The 23279-nt window shown below is 34.1% G+C and overlaps 1 protein-coding gene across 15 annotated transcripts in view; it reads right to left on the reverse strand.

Annotated features, from left to right (window-relative positions):
* Positions 1 to 23279, reverse strand: part of LOC126298507 (forkhead box protein P1) — a 692749-nt gene that overhangs the window by 94988 nt on the left and 574482 nt on the right. For 13 of the 15 annotated variants that reach the window (XM_049989851.1, XM_049989850.1, XM_049989843.1 and 10 more), the window contains one exon: positions 10068 to 10192. In XM_049989851.1, coding sequence (XP_049845808.1) covers positions 10068 to 10192 — 125 coding nt within the window. Of the gene's footprint in view, positions 1 to 9495; positions 9675 to 10067; positions 10193 to 23279 lie in introns of all 15 variants that reach the window. The other 2 variants (XR_007552614.1, XM_049989856.1) reach the window with 1 other exon arrangement.

Consider the following 23279-nt stretch of genomic DNA (forward strand, 5'->3'; position numbering starts at 1 on the left):
CAGCTGAGAATTGTTTCCAAGTAATTATTCTACCTTTCCATTGATGATCACTCTTCTCTTCCTGAAAAGTTTCTCTAAAAATGAAAACTTTGAAAAAATGAAAAAAAAATGAAAAAGTTTAAAATTACCTTGGAAACATTCTCTAGATAGTTAGATTTTAAAAATGCAAACAAAATATGTGAGAAAGAGAAATAGTAAAATGTAAAAAATTTCGAAAAAGTGAAATATATAAATTTGAAAGATTTATAAAAATTTAACTATGAAAAGACTGATAAATATAAATAGATTATAGAAATGTAGAAAATAGAGAAATGGAAAAAGAGTAGATTAAAGTAAATTCTAGAGTACTTTAGTTCCATTCCCATGAAAATATACCTTTTATGATGACACTCTCATTTCTGGAGATGGTTAATGACTGACTATTAGGTATTCCATGTCATAAAAGCTATTGGCTACTATGAAGCTATTAATCTGCTAAATTCTATTTCCTTATGGGTTAAGTGTCTGAGAAGCTTATTGGTGAAATGAAAATGTATCATGCTCTTGATGAAATCAGAAAGTTCTCCTTAGATACAAAACAAAATAATTCTGGTGGCTATACATTTAGATTTTTTAAAAGTGTTATCCTCGAATCACTAAGAACATGCAATGATTTTTAACTGTTAAAAAATGTGTAAATAACTACTACACAGCATAGTACACTACAAAAGTGCTTGTTCTGTCATTTGTGTAATCTAAATTCATTAGTCTGTGAAGGTGCCATGCAGTGGTCTGAGACACTGCACATAACTGTGTCTTCAAATGCATGTATCCCTTTGGTCTTGTATTAACAATAGAATAGGCTGCAAAGCTACACAGTAATTAAAAGTGTTATGTTATATTTGTGAAAAATGTTTATTCATATTCAGTCACTCATGAGGCATGATCACATGCTCTATGTGAATGACAAACATTTCAAAATACTGTTGATGACAGAAACTATAAAGCCAAATCGTGAAACAGAACTCTAGAATGAAGTTTGCAGTATATTAATCATATGGAGATTGATGGATCAATAAAAAATGTATTATAGTTACTCTAAGTACTAGTAAAATGCCAAAGGAACCACTTATGGAATAAAAATATTATGAGGACTCTCAATAAAACCATGCATCTAGAGGTGGTAATACATGATGCACTAATGGTGGACAAGTCATATACATGCTGTTTCTTCATAATATCAAATTATGAAAGCAACTAATAGTTGTTATGGAATTTTTGGGAATCTGTTCTGTGCTTAGGCAGTTTTCATGACAGGTGGCTCAGTTACGTCAACTCAACACATAAACTGTTTTATCTGTCAGTCCAAGTCAGTTTCTCATTCCCTGGTTCTTCCATCATTTATGATGAATAACACTGAAATATTTCTATTTACTTTTGATGCTCTCATTGTGATCAACAATAGTTTCTTCTACTTAAGTTTTGATGGAACCTTGAATTAAAGGTCCTTCCTGCTTTTGATTTCTATTCTAAATTTGAGATCTTTATTTTATTTCACAGAAGGATGCAAGATTAAATTGATGTTTACACTCTTTGCTAGGTTTCAATTTACAAAATTTCCCTTGTTCATTGCCCCAATGGTTCTTTTTGTTTTAAGTTATGATTTTATCAGCATAAACGATTTAAAATAATTATCATTATGGTTTAATAATGTCTTCTTCTACCACAGTTATTCATTTGAAATTACTTAGACCATGTAGGTCTTCTTGTCACTCTCTCTAAATAAATACTAAACAGTTTCATAGAAACCCAAATAAAATTAGTACATACACACTCCTTTACCTAAATGTTGCACGAATTTTGCTAATTTCATCATTCTGAGCAACAATATTTAATATATCTGTAGTATTTTCTCATAGACATTTATGTAAAAACAATATATCCCCAAGCATGTATTATCAGGAAAACTATTATGGATTGAATTATTTGCATATTCTGACAATCAACAAAACTTTTGGCAACAAATTATGAAACTTATTTTCAGCATGAGAATATTCACCTGCTTATTATGTCCTGAGAAGCCCCATTCCTCAGGATTAACTATGTTGTCACTTTTGAGTACATGCATATGTGTGAATCTCACTATATATTCTAGAATTAATATTTCACTCTACAGTAGAGACTGTGCTGTTCTGAAACTTCCTGGCAGATTAAAACAGAACATTGGACCAGAACACCTTGCATTTTATAACCCACCATCACCTACTTTCCATATTTGGCAAAAGTTCTCCAGCATATCTTTGTAGAATAGCTCTCTTGGAAGAGATGATACTGCAGAGAAATAGCTTAGCCACACTCTTGCAATAGTTTTCTATAGTGGAGCTCTTGCTCTGCAGCAGAGTGTGAATTTTTCACAAACTGTCTGGTATATTTATACTGTGTGCTGATATGGGTATGTATAGAAATTATAAAGAAGAAAAGGAAGTTTTATTCTGAATTATTTTACCTATCACTACAATGTTGAAAATGTTGAGAAAATTTTTCAATATGTTCTTTACATAATTTGGTTACATGTGTTAACAATATTTACAGGTTACCCAATGGAAAGCATCTAACAATGGACTCTTCAGGTATGAATATCAACGATGTAAGAAGAGAAAGATTGATACTTACCTTAAGGAAGGCACGTTAAATTGCAGAAATCCACACTTAAAGACATTTACACAAAACTTTCAGCTACAGCTTCATCAACAAAAGTTAAACACACACCACTCATGCACATCAGCAAGCACTTCCCACACACACATGACCACCAACTCTGGGAGTTGGGGCAAGAATTCTGGCCTGAGCTGTCAGAGTTGGTGGTCATGTGTGCATGAGGTGTGGTTGCTTGTGTGTATGAATGGCATGTGTTTTTCTTATGCTGATGAAGACTGGTGGCCGAAAGCTTTGTGTAAGTGTCTTTTAATTGTGCCTGTCTGCAAATTAATGTGTCTCCTTTACAGTAAGTAGCAATATATCTTTTCCTACACTGTTGATATTCCAATGGAAAGTATGTAATAACAAAAAATAATTAAAATAAGCAACAGATTCAGCTGTAGAGGAATGTGAAATGTTGTGCTATGGGTCAAGGCCAGTAAATGCTTGATTATTTACAACACTAAAATCAGCACTGACACACAGCATGCACTAAAGGTCAGGTTAAAACCAACCTTTAGAAACTAATGAAGATTTTCAAGTACATTCTGCAGCTACAGGAGTTAAGATAATGGCACTTTCCAGACAATGTTTTAGCATACTGCAACCAGACTGCTAATATAAAGCTCAATAAGAATGAAAAAAAGAAGAGAGAGAGAGAGAATGGCAGCATTGAACATTGTGTTATTTTTAGTGTTCTTAGAAAGCATGGAACAAATTTTGCAGAAGCATGCAAAAGAGTAAAAAAGAGAGCATGTAGATGAAAATTCACAGAAGTTAAAAAGATTTGAGTTTTAACATTTCAATACAACCATTAGTGATGAAGTACAAGCATGGATAGAAGAAGGATAAAGGATGGGAAAGGAAATTAGACTGTCCTTTCCAAAGGGACCATCAAGATCTTTTCTTTAAACAATTAAGGAAAACCATAAAACCTGAATATTTATGGCTGGATTGTTGCAAAGTGAATCCAGTACTTTAAACTCTATGTCATCTTACTAAATGTGCTACTTTTGGAAGTGATGTAAGTTTGTCCCAACAAGGGTGATAATGTTTTCTGTGAATGTGTTATGTTCTCACACTAGAAGCATCAAGAGAGAGCTATAGCAGTTATTGGAATAATTGAAATATTTGTGTCACTCAATACAAAATATTGTGAGACACCACTCTACATGCAAAAGTACTGCCAGTTGTTTATTATAGAGACTGTCACTTCACAATTAAAATTTTGATAAAATAGGAAAGTAAAACTTAATGATAGTTTTTAAGGGCTGCCCTTCAAACATTCAGTATTGAGAAACTAGGCAGTAAAATAAAATTTATGATAAAAGAACTTAATGAATATACAGAAAGAATAGTGAATGAGGTGACAATAATACCATTCTAACAAACTGAGTTACATTGAAAGATAGTTAAAGCATATCGGGCAAGAAAGAAAGCAACAAAATAAATGAGGTATGACCTTTGAGAAGGTAAGCAATAAGATAAAATGCCAAGTACAGACAAAGATGGACAGTTCTTGATTTTGTGAAGTCCACTGTCGTATTTCTCCTACAGAAATGACAGAAGTTTATATACTGACGATCATGGGAAGTAAGTACTTGCGCGTAACAATACAAAGAAACAGAATTTACATAGACCAACAATAATAATAATAGTGTCATAATTCTAAAACAATATGATGAATCAAATTTCAGGAATAGTTGGGTAAAGTTTTGATTTGAACATCCAAATTAAGATGTTTGATAACTTTTGTAGACTAAAATGGGTAACATTTCTTCAGTGAGAAAGCTGGAGAGTAATGAAAAACAAACTAGGTTACAGGGTTCTTAAATTTGATGTGCATGACATACAGATCTCATTGACAAGATGATGGATGATGAAACCTATATGACACCACAATTTAGTCACATTTCAAAGTCCGTGGTTTTAATCAAACAGTGGAGGTTCTATGCAGATACATTTGATGTCCTTTAATAAAATGCTGTATTTTCATAATGTGCAGTGAGCTGGACTCTTAAATATTTTGTAATAAGACAAGTAATTAATGATGGAATCTCATATTGGAAAATAGATTGCACAAAAAATGAGCTACAGATGTGGGAAAAGGGGGTCTTAAATTACAAATTTACATGTGTTTTGTAAAATGCCAGTCTCAGAAGCATAACAATTAAATAATCAATTTGTTGTCATTGTCATTATGAAAATTTTCAAAAAACTAGTAAAATTCTGATGACACTGTTATTTTATCTGGTGAGGTTCACATATAATTTAAAAGTATTCCAGTATCTGCTGTACATGTGCTATGTATTTCATAGTCAGCATAATTATAAGTGAACTGCAGTTTGAAATTGTATTGATAGATATTTTTAATTCCAAATCTTTATATGGTATGAACTCCAAATAGTTTAAATTGTTACCTTGTGAGTCACTAACATGTTACATGAACTGTAGTGACCCTATTGTACTTTATTGTGGCATCACTGAAATTATGTTGTGTCTGCAGATGCATACATTATGCTGAATTTTGTGTATCAAAAAGTTAGCAATGTGGTACATGGTTGTGAAGAGTGCCTCTTAGGTTTCACGCAATCAGTGTTCCTCGAAACAGTGCTAATTCCAATACAGCAGCTACTTTTGCCCAAAGGAAGGCAATTACCCTCCAAAATTCTTTGGTACTGTTTACATGTGTGTGTGACTTGCATATACTTCCAATTATTAAGAAATTTTCTCTGCTTATGGAATCTGCAATAAAATATGACTAAAAGTGACGTCAATTTACTTACAAATTTTGTATGAAACTTGACAAGAATGCCATAGGACATTGAGAATATGCTGAATTTGAGAGATTTAAGGTACTTTGCAACCCAAACAGTGTTGATAACATGATATTTAAAGAGTACACCAATAAAATAATTGCAGAATTCCATTGTTCCTAGATTATGAACTGCAAATCAATGTTTAAAAACTTCATTTCACCATATGGATTTCGTTTTAATGAATTCTATTTTTGACTTTTGAGTCATCAAGACCGGTAAGTGTTTTGACTGTAATTTTTGTGTCACTGAGCATTAATATATAACTAAAATTTATTATATTTCAGGAAGAGATCATGCAATGGGTAGCATTGTTATTCATGGTGCCACACATTGCCCCTGAAGTAATCAGGCATGTTTTGGTTAAGAGCTGCTTTCTGTAGTTTTATGCATTGCTCTCTATCTGTTGACTGGTCTTCTTACTGTTGCAGTTGATAATCATGTGTTCTTAATATAATACAGTGTCAGGTATAAAAAAGTCTTGCATTCCCTAATCTTTATTAAATCATCTTATCAAGTCATGTAATATTAAAATACAAGAGTAATTTTTCCTCAGTCATAAAATAAGCATGAAATATTATTAGTAAAGGAAGGGGTCACTGTGAGACGGTATTGTCCTTCAACAATGAAAGATTAATTTTGAAAGTAGGGAGTTTCACACCTGTGTGTCTCTATAAGAAGAGGGGACTCCACAGATATTAGTATCCACTGGTTAGTTTCTCTCATTATGTCACTTTCTGAAAAAATCTGAGAAGATAAAGTATTAGTTATTTTCACCCCCACCCCCCATGTGCAGTAATGGCATATGTTACCCAACAAAGGTAATAAATATTTAAAAAGATAGCACATCAGTAACTGATCACTTCTGTGATATATTAAATGAATTTCATTCCTACTGTCAGAGAAGTTACTGTTTGTATGAATACATGTTTCAGCATGTGTCTGGCTTGGAAAGAAACAGGATGCTGAATGACATGCTAGAGTGTTCAAGTAATATGGGTGACACTACATTATCTGCATTGAGATAAATTACCATCCAGGTTTGAATCAAGAGCCTGTGACTATTTGTGATATGCGCTATGTGTTAGTTTGAGACAAGAAGAAGAATTTGTTAGTTTGAAGATGGAAAAAGTATTTTTGTCAAACTAGATAAAGATGCAACAACAGAAGCATTAGTAAATATCAGAATGCAGACATTCCAAATGTGTACTACTGATGAAAAACCCTCGGATTTCCAGCTATGTGGTAATTTTAAAATACTGTGGGTTTCTAGCCAGCCGGCAGTGTTTATATACTGAGATGTTTTGACAATTATCATACTCATTATTCTCACGAAGATGATGAGAATGGTACTGAGATGTCAAAGTATCTCAACACTACCAACTGGCTCAAATGACCAGAAACCCAAGATCTTTTCATAAGAACACGTAGTAAATGATATACTTTTTGAAAACTACTAACTGGTTTCTACACAAATGGACTACCTTTAAACAGTGAAAAACCACAGATAACCTGTTTTCATTCTGTTCAAAATACTCAACTTCTAATTAATCTACTGAATCAGGGAGAAATTATAAACAAGGCAGAGTATAAGTTTATGGGTGTGAATACTGATGTAACTTAAACAGGAAAAACTGTATAGCATACCTGGTCAAACATTTAGATTCAGCTACTTTTACTGTAAAAATAATTGCCAGCTTTAGGGACATAGAAATCAGTAAGCTGACACTAGGATGTTTTCATTCATTGATTTTATATAGAATAATAAACTGGGGTAAGACGTCACCTGAGGAAAAATTACTCATTGTATGAACAAAACGGATTTTGAATATGTCTTGGGTTTCGACACATTCCTCTTGAAGATACAAATATAAAATTCTTTGACACTCTACTCCTGAAAATAGAATGTCTGACAGACAACAACAAGTGCAAATTAAATCAACTTTTCCTTAACAAGATCTTCTGTACTCCTGGTGGATTCTTCAATACAAGTTTGTACTAATAGTAAATTAAACATAAACATTTTTAAGGAGTGTGTACAGCAACTGGCAGTTTCCACAAAGTAAAGTTTATCATGAATATGGCCTTTGGGACAGGTAACTATCTCTTGTCCACAATCTGCCTTGATAACACAGTATACGAAGCACTCTGTCCATGTTGTAACGAGATTAAACACACATGTGCCTAAATAAATCCCATATTGATTTAATGGAAATTTCAGGTAGTTTTCTGGACCAGGTTATTTGACTGATGCAACAGTTTTCCTTTTCAGCAAAAGAGGAGATGGAAGAGATAGAAAAAGCAGAAGAAGAAGAAGAAGAAGAAGAAAATATGGAGAAGAAGGAAGTGGTACGAGATTCATCAGCTCTTTCTCAACAACTTAGATAATGGAAACACATGCACACATGCTATTTTGTGGATGAAATATCCTTAATTCTGAAGGTAAAAAAAATTAATTTGGTTTAGAGTCTTCACACTCTCAGCTTCATCTGTAAGAGATTCAGTATAACTATGGGAGACTAAATGACTATGACCAAAGTGGACATGGTCCATCACTTGTACTGATGTAACAAATTTCATGATTTTAAATGGACAGAAGATGTAACACCAATAATATAGTTGTACTTATAAAACATCATTCTTCATAAGTAAATATTGATACATCTGTTTGGATTAGATTATAAGAGGCAGCCAATTATCATTTCACAACTTGTGTCTGTGTGCTCTAAAAACAGAAAATGAATGAATCATTAAACTATGCTCATGCAAGCATCTGGAAAAATTGTTCCAATTTCAGATATAATGACGATCTAAAGTTATATGTGACAAAATGTCAGGTAGGTCAAATGGCTCCAAAATGTCAACTGAATCACAAGAAAAACTTGTTTGCTAAGTAGAAGAATTTTTTAACATAACTGTTTGTCCATAGAAATTTTAACACTGAGTCATGTGTCCTACCAAATATAATGAACTGGAGGAAACAAATGGGATAATAGAAAACTTGGAGAATGTGCATTGCTTTACTCAGACTATCCCTAATATTTCATCATGGGAAATTTGTTTATTTCTTTAATAGCAGTCATCCAGAATTTATTCATCCCATTGGGAAACCAGGTACTTGAAATCTTTGAGAGTAATAAAAACGGGGCAATTTTTTGTTATATTTGTTCAACTCTCTGCCAGTATGAAAGGTTATTTACAGACTCTAAACTGTAATCTGCCAGGAACTAGTGGTCATATGAAGTAGACAATAGGATGCTATAGGATTTTTTTCCCACATCAGGCATTTACATTTCATGCACATGACTTGGTTTTCTGTCCAAAGACCATGCAGCAACTAAATTACAACTCTAAGTGCTACAGATTAGCATCACTTATTTTACAGACCAACTTCAGCTAATGTGAGGTAAAGTTTTATCCATACTTTCGTTACTGTTGCTTACCATAATCAGACATCTATTTACCTGCTGCAGTTCATTAAATCAAAATACACTTCTGCTGCCAGTTAGTCCCTGTAGTTGCTTTTCTGTGGTAGTTACTGATAAATAGATTCATTTAATGTACTAATTTCTCAGCAGTTATTTTGCATTATGTATTAATGCGAGATTGCAGTGTGTGTGTGTGTGTGTGTGTGTGTGTGTGTGGATCACTCACCCGTGCATCTGTAGTAACATGTATGTGATAGTATTACCTTTGTATTACATACTTACATATTTTTTGCTGTTATTCTAAACTTGTGTTATTGATCAATGCAGTGTGATTTGGCACAAACAAGAACTAATATTGATTGAATTAGATGTAACAGTAAGTAAATGATTTTTGATTGCAATCTGAAAACTGGGAGTATCCCAGTAGGTGTTAATTTAGATTTTTTGTTTACCATGTGTTAAGGGATACCTGGCTATAACCACTTCTGTCCTTGTAGTCGTGTGGCTCATAAACATCAAGACTAAAGCTAGAACAGCAGCAGCAGCAGCAAAGTTTGCAAAAAGTCAGTGCTTACTGTGCGGCGGAGAGGTGGGGTGGAGTGGGTGATGGGGTGGGGTCATATTTCCGGGGACGACCACGAGAAAGATGGCGTCGCTTGACAAACTCCGCATCATCCACCATCCAGAAGGAGCCAAAGTCGTCTTCATAGCGCACAAAACACTTGTGCAGTGACAGATTGGTGCGGATCGCGTTCTGTATACACAGACCACCAAGAAAGAGAAAAGAGAGTAAAAGACAAAGTTAAAGAGAAAAAAAGTTGAGAAAATCGTAAAGTCTCTCTTCTAGCTGCCTTCTGAGCAAGACATGTTCGATTTGAAATACCTTCCATCGCCCGTCCACCCTGTTCGCCTCACACACGTCGTTAGTCCTCGTTAATGCTTCCTCATGCTGGTTACGCACACACAGATACAAGCGAGAAAGAGAGAGAAAGAAAGTGGAAAACACACAATAAAACACAGAAATGGAATAAGACAAGAATGGAAAAAATGGGAAAAAATTCAAATCCAAATGTTTGCTAGAAGGAGCTAGAGACTAAAGTAGTCCGAGACCAACTTGCGTGTCCAGCTCAGCTCTGAGTAGACGTACCCTGTAGTGCATCGCTGTGACCGGCGTTTGTAAAATTCCACTTCATCCACAGTCCATACGGCTCCCTTCACGTTCTCCACCCTCATGAAACATTTGTGGAGAGACAGGTTGTGTCGCACTGCATTCTATACAAAATAATACACATACAAGTAAGCAACGCAAATCAAAAAGGAGAGATTAAAAAAGGAGATGAAAAGCATTTTAACAAAAGCTCACAAAAATTCTAAAGCTCTATAAATTATGTACTCAGCTATACAAACAGAATGAGAACACAAATTCAGAAAAGCAACTGTCATGCAGGTCTGAGGTGTGTCTTGTGCATGTTAATTTTTGTGATCGATGTAAAATCATAAATTAGCTTACAGAATGAGTCATATTAAAAAATAAAAGATTTACAGTAAAAATCTATCCTCAATGGATGAAGATAAAGAGAAGCTGTTGAAATATGGGACTGAGGGAGAAGCAAGTAAAGCCACAAAAAAAGTTAACAGACATGCACTACAACTTCAAAACAGACTGTCAGGAACTTTTTTCCTTGATCCAGTCATAATCAGTTTCAAGGCTGCATTGTCTAATAGCAACAAAAATAATAAAAACAAGCCATGCCTCAGTGTTATGTATGTAATCAGTGAACAAAATTATTTCAGTAATTAGCTTTATCTTGAAGTCCTTCAAGTTCTGACTGTCAGAAGAAATGTGTAACAAATCACGCCAACATTCTGATGCAACTGGTTCATTTCTTGCTTCAGCACTGCCTCTGTTGCTATTTCATTTACCAGCTGTGGAAATTTTGATGTTTAAAGCCCTTGTAATACATATTATACATCTTACATTTGGAATGAAACTCCTTAACCTACAAGAAAAATGAAAACCATAACTGAATACATCAATTAGCTTTATAACTATTGAAGAAGCTGCAAGTGTAAATATACAGAAGCAGCAAGTATGATGAACCGAATCTGAAATTCAAAGAAAGTTGTTATTCAAAAGGTTAACTAGGTATTCTCCAAACAAAAGACACATCTGTGGAAATAAGAAACATATTATTAAATTCTATAATTAAACATCTAAATTGAGCAGTTTTGAAATGCATCACATCTTCATTTCACTTCTGAGCCGGAAGTAGTGAAACAGGCTGGTATGGTGGATGCTACATCTGAATTCAGCTCAATTCAAGTAGAATTTTAATGTCACTTGCACAAAAGATCTTTAATTGCTATGAAGCATTTTGACTTAAAATGTGAGAAACTGAAATACCAGTATGTATTTTTCATTTTTATTCTCCAAATAACTAAATTTCTCCAAAACTGTCCGAAGAATATAAAACTAAAAGCATTTTTATTATAATATGAACTAATCAACAATCATTTCAGAAATGTATGTGGCACTGCTACTGAACAGACCAGTGAAGGTGATTTGTTCTTGACTTCAGCTGACTGAGTTTCCTATCATGCATGATGTGGCATACATGGAGACAACAGCAACTCATATACCAATATAAAAAAGCACAGCTGCAAGAGATCCCAACACCTACAGATCAGTTTCACTGATATCAGGTTTCTCAAAAATCCTAGAAATGCTTATGTAGACCAGATTAGTTAACTATTTGGACAAACATAACATTCTCATGCCCTCACAACATGGTTTCAGAAAGGGTAAATCTACAGAATCAGCAATTGTCAGTCTAACAGAATACATTTTACAGTCCTTGGATGAGAAAAAGGTTGTCTCTGCAATGTTTCTGGATCTTTCAAAGGCATTTGACACCATTGACCATGAAATGTTGATACTAAAATTAAGCAACTATGGCATTTGGGAGCAACCTGGTGAATGGATAAAATCATACTTGTGCAACCGCAAGCAGTATGTATCATTAGGAAACTTGTACCAATCAGAAACCAAATCCATCAAAATGGAGTGCAGCAGGGTTCGGTAATGGGGCCATTGTTATTTGATGTATTTGTTAATGATATAGGTGTTGAGGTGGAAGAAAAGAAAATATTGTATGCTGATGACATGACAATACTAAATAGTGACCAAAATATGGAACAGCTTGAGAGAAGAGCATACATATCTGCAAATGTCACAGCTCAATGGCTGTTAGAAAATGAACTGGTTATAAATCTAAAAAAGACTATGTATGCAGTGTTTAAAAACAAGGAAAAGGCTGTAGACATGGATTTAGAGGTTGATGGAACAAGGCTGGAAGAAGTAGAATCTGCTAGATTCTTAGGTATTCTTCTGGATAATGAACTGAAATGGAAAAAACATATTAATAATGTCTGTAAGAAACTGAGCTCTGTCATATTCTTAATGATGCAGCTATCACAGTATTCAGACAAGAACCTTCTGTGTACAGTGTATCATGGACTTTTCGAACCATACTTACAGTATGGAGTGACTGTGTGAGGAAACTCAAACAAACAAGAGACAAAACGAGTGTTCACATTACAAAAAAAAAAAAAAAAGCAATTAGGACCATTTTAAGAAGAAAGACCTCTGAAACATGAAGAAACTGTTTCAAAAATTTAAATATCTTAACTTTTTCATCGTTGTATATATACAAAACAATAATGTACATCACAAAAGGTAGTGAGGATGGGATTACAAATGCTAGTGTACACACCCACAATACAAGAAAGAAGAATGAAGTACGGAGCATACCCCACCGACTGGCAATGCTAGAAAAAGAACCCCAGTACTTTGGTATCAGAGTACTAAGAAGTCTGCCCAAAACCCTGTGAGATAGTGTACTGCACAATGACTTTCCAAAGAAACTTAAAGACTATCTCATTGAAAAAGAGTTTTACAGTGTTGCAGAATACTTATGCCATTAAATTTGTATATATTGTTACTCATTATCAGTAATGTAAAAATGTAAGCTAAAGGTGTAGAAAAATAAGTGATAAGGAATGTTAACACTTTGAAATGTCCTATATTACACATACATTTACTGTACACAATGTAATCTTACAGGATCAAATAAAATTAAATTCAATTCAATATGCTGGCTGTGGCAGCACCAGCCAGGAGGTTGATAAAGTATCAGTAAGATGCAAAAAAAGTGACAAACTAAGGTAAGTAGTGATCCCAACACATACAACTTGGTAACATACAACTATGACAGCAAAAGTTTTAAAAGTGTACTTTTTTAAGCAGTAGAGAAGCTGGCCTGATTGGAGTTTAGCATTAATATCCACCACTTAGTGCACCCTGTGCTAATGGTTCTGCAACTCCATGCTGACATTTTTCTGAAGTGGGATTTTCTGAGTAAGGTGCAAGATAAACTAAAGATAGACAAGGGTCAATTACCCGACATATCCAGCTCTGGGGTCTACACAATGTGCTTAAAGACATGGATACAAAAGGACAACAGCAAAGACCCAGGATTATAGCATTTGTGCGCCTCAACAGGGTCATGCACAAACAGAATATGAATCCATCAGGAAAAACTAACTGACCAAACTGAGCTCTTGTGTAAAAAAGGAAGCTGTCATTCTTTAAGAGCAGACAGCCAAGAAAATTGCAAAGATGGAAGATGTTGATGAAGGAGGTGAGAGCTTGTAAATATCCTTTATAATTACAGACATGTATTTTCTAGGTCTCCATGGGAAATCAGTAACATTACTTATGAGTCTCACATGTTAGCACACCAATCATTTTATACTCAACCATCCCTAATACTGCTAGCCAAAAGGACAGTAGTAGTGAACATGTTATCTGCTGTAGTAACTTGACCCACAGTAAGTCAGTGCAACAATGTTATAGTGTCAGTAGCTAAGAAAGATGGAAGTGTCCACCTAGCTTTAGATGCTAGAAAGTTAAATAAGGTTCTGATATTTGTCTTGATCTAACAGCTGGGTATTGGAAAATTGGGTAACATGCTAAATGTAGTTAGTACACTTCATTCCTGCATGGTGAACTGAGGCAACTGTTTGGGCTGAAAGTGAGCCTATCTGGTTTTGTGCATGCCCTGCAACAGGTCCTAGATCAGAACTTGTCAGAGAAAGTTACTCTGTATGTGGACAATGTGCTAATTACTGCGAGTAGTTGGTATAAATGTTACTCCATCCTGTACAAAGTATTAACAATATTTAAAAATAGTGGTCTCACTAATGATATGGGAAGTTGGCATGTGGTCAAAGACAGGTGAAATTCCCAGGACACATCATCAGCCAAGAGGGTATTCTGCACGATCCAACTAAACTTGAAGCAAACAGAGAAGCACCCACACAAAAAAAAAACCTGATGTCCTTTATGTACATATAATTTCAGCTCAAGCAGTCTTAATTGTTGTACTGAGTTATGGTTGTGTGCTGATGGAAATGATTATCATTAAGAGGTTAATAAAGAAGCAACGTACCTGATCCACCACCCCATCAACCAAAGCAAAGGTAAAAGAAAAAGAAGGAAAATTAAAAATTAAGTAGAGTCCCAAGTTCATCATATGATGGATAAATATATCCACATAAAAAAAGAAAATAAGATCATTCAAGTCAGATGAAATATTAAGCTTCTCAGTGCAAACTACCAACTTCTGAATTAAACAAAATAAAAATTCAATATGGGTGAAAAGAAAAGGAATTCTGAGCTTCATGCCAGCCAGATGTTCTTCTCACAGGCCCCAATATTGAAGTGAATGGTCTCAAATTGAGAGTGCCATTATGGAATCCTTGATTTGAAACCTGATTATAAGAGCACAGTTGTGAGATGGAATATGTACTATTCAATTTATGTTAGCATATAGTAAAGTGTACAGAGAGCAGAAATAAGCATGAAGCAGAAAAAGCACCACCAAATTATTAGAAGCTGGATGGAAATCGCCAAGCCTGGTTAGACACCAAGTAACCCATTCCAAGTGCCACCTGAGACATAGGAACTGGTAGGGCTCAGTCCTGAATTTTTATGTATGCAGAATTCCAAATGAATTAGAATTCACCATTTTTGGTGTTTAAACAACTGCCAGAGAGCTAAGCTGGGAACGGGTCAGAACACCTTCACCTTGTCCCAGAGTCAGAGAAGTGTTTATACTGTCCAGTACTTTTAGTAGCTTGTATGGGTAACATATGTGCTTGGTGAAAAGTTGATCAGGAATGGCGAATTAACTGTTGATAAACTTCAGCATACCTCCATCTAGTGCAGTGATGTTTCCTATGCTTAGAATTATAGATATAAGATCATTTATCTTATTGTTACCTCATTACATGATCAGCGCTAATAAAGGGGGCAAAATCATGTTATAAGCTGGCACTGCTGGTTGACCACTTGGGTCAACAGAACAACTCACAGATTACAGGCATGCATTTCATTTGTAATTACAGTATTATACCAAACATTTTTCATGTTGTCTGATGTATGTTACATACAATAATCAAGCAACATTCTGAATATGGATGCTTTCATAATATGTTGAAATATGCAGAAATTAAATCTCTGTTCAAGAAAGAGCCAAAGGATATGTACGAAACTATCAGCCTATTTTTGTTCTTCCAATTCTGCTGAAACCATTGCAGAAAGTAGCTGCAAATGAAATTCAAAATTTTGTTGTAAAATATGTTATTATTATAAGTAGCCAAATTTTATCTAAGCAAGGAAAAATCACTAAAGGATTCAGGAAACAACTTTGCTGAAAAGATAAACAAAGAATGGAGTAACCTGACTTTCTTGATCATGGCTCACATACCTACAATGTGCTGTATGTATCTCAAAATTAGCTGGCCATTGTATATCTTCTAATTACTAACAACTGATATACCTTAACGTATAAAATAATTATTATAGCTTTCAGAACTCATAATCCCTGGCTCACAGGTTATAGGAGGATAATTTGTGGAAGGTTATAAAAGAGAGGCACGTTACCACTCAAAACTCATGGTGAGAGGGATCCACTTGCAGTGAGGGCAAGGTGAGCTCCATTAAGAATATTGTGTAATGTTAGTAACTGAACATCTTGCAGAAGCCTTTTCAGATATTTAGGGTTCTCTCACTTATGTGCTCATACAGGGTGAGTCAGGAGGACAAGAACATGTTTTGAGAAATGATAGTATTAGCAACTCTGAACAAAGCACTTCACATGAACACATGCCCTATTCCAAATGAATACGCTTAATGTACATTGTTGTTCATTTTCTGTATTATTCAAACAATGTCACTGTTTACAATGTACCACATTAGTGCAGAGCAAGTTGAGATGAACAGTTTGACACAAGACACCTGGAGTCCATCAAGTCAGAAAACTATCTCCAAATGGCCTACACAAAATACCTAAGCTACAGTACACACATGTTGTGCAAGTTTTTCAATATTCTCACACTCTCTTCATGCAAGCTATTAGTCCTACATAAAAAGATTAATAGGACCTTTTTTGTCAGAAATTTAATGTCATTTAATTTGGTACTGCAACACATTTTTGCTGGAGGGTGCAGTTTTTGAGTTATTAAAAAAAACATACAAAAGTTTCTTGTTCAGAATTACTAACACCATCATGCCTTAAAGCATTTACGTCTCCTCCTGACTTCCTCTGTATATATATGCTCGTCAATATTTGAGGGTAACAAGAAGACTGAATTTAGAATGAACTATGGCATTCACGAGTACAAGATAAGAAGTAAAAATAATATCTATGTTGACTATGCACCACTGTCTAGGCTTCAGAACGGAAGTTTATATCCTGGTGTGAAAGACTAAAATGGGATGCCAGTAGACTCAAGGCAAGAAATTGGAAATCCCCAGACATTCAAAAACTAAGTAAAAGAATACATCGTTAGCCACTCCTACAATTTACCTGAATAGCTGGCATGGCTATAAATTCAACTTAAATCTAATATCTGCATTTAACAGATTTGGACTTTGTCAGTATACAGACAACTGAGTACAGTTACCTAAATGCTTAGTTTGGAGTATTAGATAACAACAACAGTTGTATGGGAATGAGCAGTGCATTTTTGCAAAGAAACTACACATCTACAAACAATTCCCATAATTATTAGTGTGACAAAATTAGTGCTAAGCATAATTTGATATTAGTGTCCTTTAAAGAAGTGAGCTGCTAAAATCTGGAATGAAATAGTAACAAACAAGCCATCAGCAGTTCACCTGCAGTATAAGTGAATACATAAAGATGGCCCTATGGATACAGGTATCCCTTCAACACTTGTGATTGCTGTGAACAGGAACAAAAGAGTACTGTGATCAATGTGTAACCTAACATTACAGTAAATTTGAGACATAAAAGAAATATATTGGTTTAAATTAATGCATCTACAATTATGTTACATCAAATTCAGACTACAGCCATACAACTGGAACTTCTGAAAGCTAATTTATCAATAAGAATACACCTGTCAGAGGTAAAAAACATTATCCAATGAATCATTAATAGTGAGGCATATTTCATGACAAGAAAAATTAATTTCAGATGTTCATTGCAAATTTACATAAAAATTGTTAACACTATAATTCCAAATTGTGCTACATAGATTATACCCAAAAAGGCCAGAATACATATAAATGGTATATTGAAAAATAGATGCCAAATAGATATGAAAGTTTCTGTCTAATAACCCAACTGCTCATTGAATACATTGGATGGCGTTATATGACACAGGAACGTAACAAATTTATAACAGGATAAAACAGTGAATTTCTTTGTCTAAAGTTATTAAAAGAATTACATAACTCAAGCTCAGAAAAGTTAAAGTGCTGACATGCATAGATGAAAGTTTTGTGTTAGAATTAACCAGCAATTAATCTGTCAGTCAAAATGTTCTTTTACATTGTATGCATATCATATTATGTATGAAAAAGTTTATTCTTATTTTATAGAAGAAAATGTGTGCATAAAAATTATGTAAACAAAGCAGAAGATGCAAAAGACCAATGTGTGTTATATGGGAAAAAGAAGGAATGTATTATAATGTTTATCATGACAGCTGCAGTATATTCATTTATATCTGGCAACATTTAAGAAAATGTATCAGAATTTACACTGAAATTTTCCTTTCACTTTAGCTAAATTCATTCAGGTATACCATAGCAAATTCACATTAGCATTTTAGTTCAGAAACATAAGCATCCTAATAGGGCACATTCACATTCTGCTGGCTTTGTTTCTGTGTCATGTCACAAAGGAGTGAAAATCTTCAATGACTACCACCTGTACTATTGATAAGTACATGGTGCAATAGTACCAGAAAAACTTGATTACTTTTAAAATGAAGATATGTGACCTCCTTGTTTTCTGGTTGCAAATACCACAATGAAAAATAATAATTACTATTCCTTTGAGATGTGTACACATCTCAATTTTAAAACAAATAAATGACATGACCATCAACAAAATTTATGGAAAATTATTAATTACAGTTTATTGTAATCAGTTTATATCAGTTAAGTATGAAAGTAAAGTTATTGTGATTCTAACCATCATTCAAAGTGTTACAAACCTTTCTAGAGGCATAAAATACAAAGTATATGGTAATAATGAATGCATCAGGATTACTATGTGTGTTTAAAAGTCATCACAAAATTTTATCAGGCTGCAGTAAGATACTATGCTTTTCTTGAAAGAATGGGATAAAGAGAATAGATATGAGTGCATAACACTCAGCAAGTCATCAGCGAATTCAGAGTACTTATTTCATTAGTGGAATTACTATAGCCTAGGAAGAAATGTAATTCGTTGGGAAATGGTATAGCATTACATACCTTCATATAAAGTGTTCTTCGACACTTTTAGGGCATGCAGATTTTGAAAACTGATTGACGAAGCATTGAAAAATAATCATAAAAATTATGTACTGCTTGGGACACTATCATTTAGTCAGAAGAATATATTTCACAGACACTGAATACCAGATACTAAAAACCCTTCTTCAACTAATATTTTACATTTCGTAGAGGATCATGAAGTTATAACAACTAAAGAAATGTAGAAGTGAGTAAAGAGCATTGTTCTGTATATTTTGGGTGTAAATGAAATATGTATTCTTGAATTAGTGTTCTCAGTTTATGTTTAAAGTAACTTGCGGGCATGTCTTGTCTGATTCCACAAAATAAATTAGGCTAATGGCACCAAATACATCCTAGATTGACTAAAAATTAATGGATATGTTGATTTATCTCTTTCATCACTTTAGTATCCCATGAAAAGAATCTTGATCACCCATTGTAAACATTGTAATTTTACCTAGTTAAGTTTGCATAATTACAATTAATAATGACTCCTATACAAAAGCAGTTGATAAAAATATTCTGCTTGGGTCACTAAGATCGCAACATTGTGGCTTTTTCCAATTTTGTTATTCCATTACATTTCTCTTTCTTCTGTTTACTTTGCAAAAGAACTGAGAGTATTCCTTATATCAAGAATGTTGGACTATTTATAACCACTACCAATAGGCAGTATAGTGTCACAATCACAAGGAGATACTCCTAGCAGTTATCAAAACAGAGTACTCATATCCAAAATTAATGCTATAGTACATATGTATATTAATTTTCATAAAATTCTGAACAATGTCTGTTGTGATAGTATTATACAAATGTATGAGTTATAAATAATTCAAAGCCAATTTATGGGGCAAATAATGTTCTAAAGTAAATATTACTGTCTCGACAATGAAGTTCTATCTTACATGATAAATTAAGGTAATGCACTGTGATTTCAGTACGAATAGTGCAGAAGAAGCCATACAACTCAGTGGATGACTTTTCTTTACAAACAATAATTACTTAAGGAATGTGAATAGTCTGGTGACATGCAATTTGAACTGCTGGGAGAAAAAATATTAGTCACCGGAACTGAATGAATAATTCCAATAACTTTTTAACAAAATACCATTTGGTGTTGTTAGAGAGTTTTCGGCAATTGTGGAATTTTTGTTCCACCACAATTGTCTTACTTTCCCTGTGGGCATCTCTACAACTCCTCTCCGTTTCCCTACACATTAAATCTATTCTGGTGGTCAGTACTGGTACCTTGGTTCTCTTATACTATTGGTGCAATTTTTATGCTTTACAGAACTCAAGAACTACTAGGGGATATAAATAGGAAACATAAAATTTTTCAAAGCTAAACTAGCTAAGCAGGCTATGCTATTGTTCTTTAATGACCATAGTCACTTCTGGAAAAGAAAAATGTTTTCACCACTACAGTGAGAATTGAATATATGTGTTTTACAACTATGATGTTCCATTTGCAAACAATTTTCTTTAGCGTATTGCTATAATGCTAATATTCATTACAGCTCCACTGTGAATCAGAGTATTTTTATTTTATCAGTTCTATCAGAGATGAGCTTATGCATGTTATACATAATTAAAATAATTAGCATTTGGCCACACTGCATAGTTACATAATGTGATGAAAATGTTGAACTGTGTGGTTGATGGCAAATAATAAGAATTCTGTGTAGTGTGAGTTTATTCTGCACTACTACTATTTTTTCCTTTATAAGACCAGATATATGATGTTTCCTGACAATTTTTTATTAACAGCTATATAGTGTTTGGGTTTAGCTTTCCTGGCATTGCACTATTTTTTGTACTTGCAGTGATAAATTTCCTCATTTTCCAAGCCAAATGTCAATTTACAAAAAATGTTTAACACTACCTTTCCCTTGATGTTGCAACTCTAAATAACTTGCTGCTGCATTTTTAGGAAATGATGAATTCCCTCTGTGGTTTAGTACATCTTTCTTTGGCAGCAACTAAACTTTTGTCTGGGAACTAAATTTTATAATGCTGGGGAGGGAAAGAAAACAAAAGAATAGAGAAGAAAATAAACCTCAAAATAAATGATCTACACACATAGAAATCTCTTTCTGTCTCTAACAATTATTTCTGCTATGATTTTTATATAGTAAGGAAGGCAGTAATGGAGGAGAAGTAGCCAATTAGGCTTTTTATGGGTAATTTAGAATTAATTATTTTCTTTGTGTGGCTTTTTGGAACATTTTTGGAAATATTACATTGAACAAAAGTTACAAATTGTAGACTAGTATCTCTTCTGGGTGGGTTTTTGTAGATATTAGAAAAGCACATATGTACAAGAATTTTGAAACATCTAAATTGATTTAATATTCTCAGAAAAGACAGTTTAGTTTCTGAAAGTATCTGTGAACTGATCAAGCAATCTATGCTTATAAAAATAAAAGCCTGGAGTCTCTAAATGACAAAATAGTGACAACAGGACTATTTTGTGATTTATCAAAAGTCTTTGACATTGTGAACAATCAAATACTATTACAGAAAGCAAATCTTTTTGGAATAAGTGGTTATCAAGTAGGTGGCTACAGTCATACCTCAAAGACAGGAAACAAAAAACCATACTATGTTTATTCACGTTTTGTGACTAGGCATTGTAGGCCTGTTTATTTCTTAAAATAGTCTGTGATGTGAGTCTGCTTCTGAGAGGAATTGACATTTTTTCACTCAGCATTTCAAATTTTTCTTACAGCAATAATGTCATTGTAGGGAAACCCCCTCTGGGCCAAATAATGTTGTACAACTAGTGACAACATCACTGTCTTCATCCCCACTTTCACATTCACTGTCTTCTTCTTCCTTTTGTTATCAAGCAGCAGTCACAATTTCAGCATCACTCGTATACTGGAAGCCAGGTTCACATACAGTAATCTTCAGCCACTCATTCAAGTTTACTTCACTGACATCTTCAAAAGCATTTACACTAATTGCCAGATATGTTATTTGCACATTCGTTATTTCTTCATTACTGACACCTTGAAAATCACTTTCTTCTAGATCTGGAAGAATTTTCCTCCATTATCAAACTAATGAATGTGGCTTGGCTTCCTACCAGGCATCAGAAACCCCATATATGACATCTAGAATTGTCAGCTTCTTCCAGAACACCACCTAATCATTCTCATTAACTATCATTCTCAAAAGACCAGCTCGGTAGCACCATATTACCAATGCAATTTTGCCTTGGTCCACTGGCTGTATAATCACTGTCATGTTAAGAGGTAAAAACTTAATTATGTGGGCCCATCATCAGATACGAGAATCCTCTGAGTTGGACATGAAGGGGCATTATCAAGCAATAGAACAGCCTCCTGTGGCAACCCTTTCTCTTCTAGAAAGCACCAAACTTGTGATACAAAATGTGTGTGGAACCAGTTTCTGAAAATTTCACTATTCATCTATGCTCCTTATGGTTGTAGTAATGCACAGAGAGATCCTTAGCTGAGATATCCTTGAATGCTGTTTTCTTTTTTATTTATTTTCCAATCACTGGTAGTTTCACTTTCTGGTTTCCAGAAGCATCAGCGATTCATAAAATTGTAACGCATTCTTTAGATGACTTATATCCATGAGTACTAAATTTGCTCTTAAAAGCAAGGGTTCTGGTTGGAAGAGGTTTCCAATACAGATCACTTTCATCCACATTCTAAAATCTAGTCTGGTGTGAAATTTTCTTCTTCTACAAATTTCTGCAACTCTGTTTGGAAGGAAACAGCTGTTGCAACATTTCAACTAGGCCACTCGCCTTACACAGTATGTTTGCAAATCCAGTGACACTGTTTGAATCTGGTTAGCCACCAGATGAGACATTAAATTCTCCCCCTAACCCTCGAGGTTCATGAAAAAATTTAGCTTTTTCAGTACACATTGGACCTGAAACAGTGACACCTTCTGCTTGTTTTTGGATAAACCATCACAGAAAAGCAGCACATAATTCATCAAATTAAGATATCTTCATGCTTTTTTGTACAGATGTTCCAGGACGAAATAGCATTTCTTGACAAAGTCCTGTATTTTCTGCTTGTTCTTTTTAATATCCTGTACAGTCTGTATTCCAATACCATAATCAGCATTTAGTTTTGCAGAAGTTTCCATCTTCTCAGATTTTTAAATTAATGCTGATTTTTATTTTTATGTCAGTACATGTTTATTTCATTTCTCCATCATCTCTTTTACAAATTTATTTTAACTTGCTTCATTGACTCTTAAGCAATGATTGATATCAGAAAACTGAGTTTGTTTTTGGTTTACATAGAACAGACTGGCTTATAACAATGGAAGTAGTATTCTGTTGTTGGGCAGCAGTTGTTTAAACCATGGAAGTGACACTTATTGTCACACGGCAGGTTGATTATTGCTGTTTGCTGGAGAAAAATATTGCACATCTTGTGAAAGCAGCATACTATGAATACTTTCATTGGCTAATATCATATGGAATTATACTTC

This window comes from Schistocerca gregaria, chromosome X (genome assembly GCF_023897955.1).
Source record: "Schistocerca gregaria isolate iqSchGreg1 chromosome X, iqSchGreg1.2, whole genome shotgun sequence".
Lineage (NCBI taxonomy): Eukaryota > Metazoa > Arthropoda > Insecta > Orthoptera > Acrididae > Schistocerca > Schistocerca gregaria.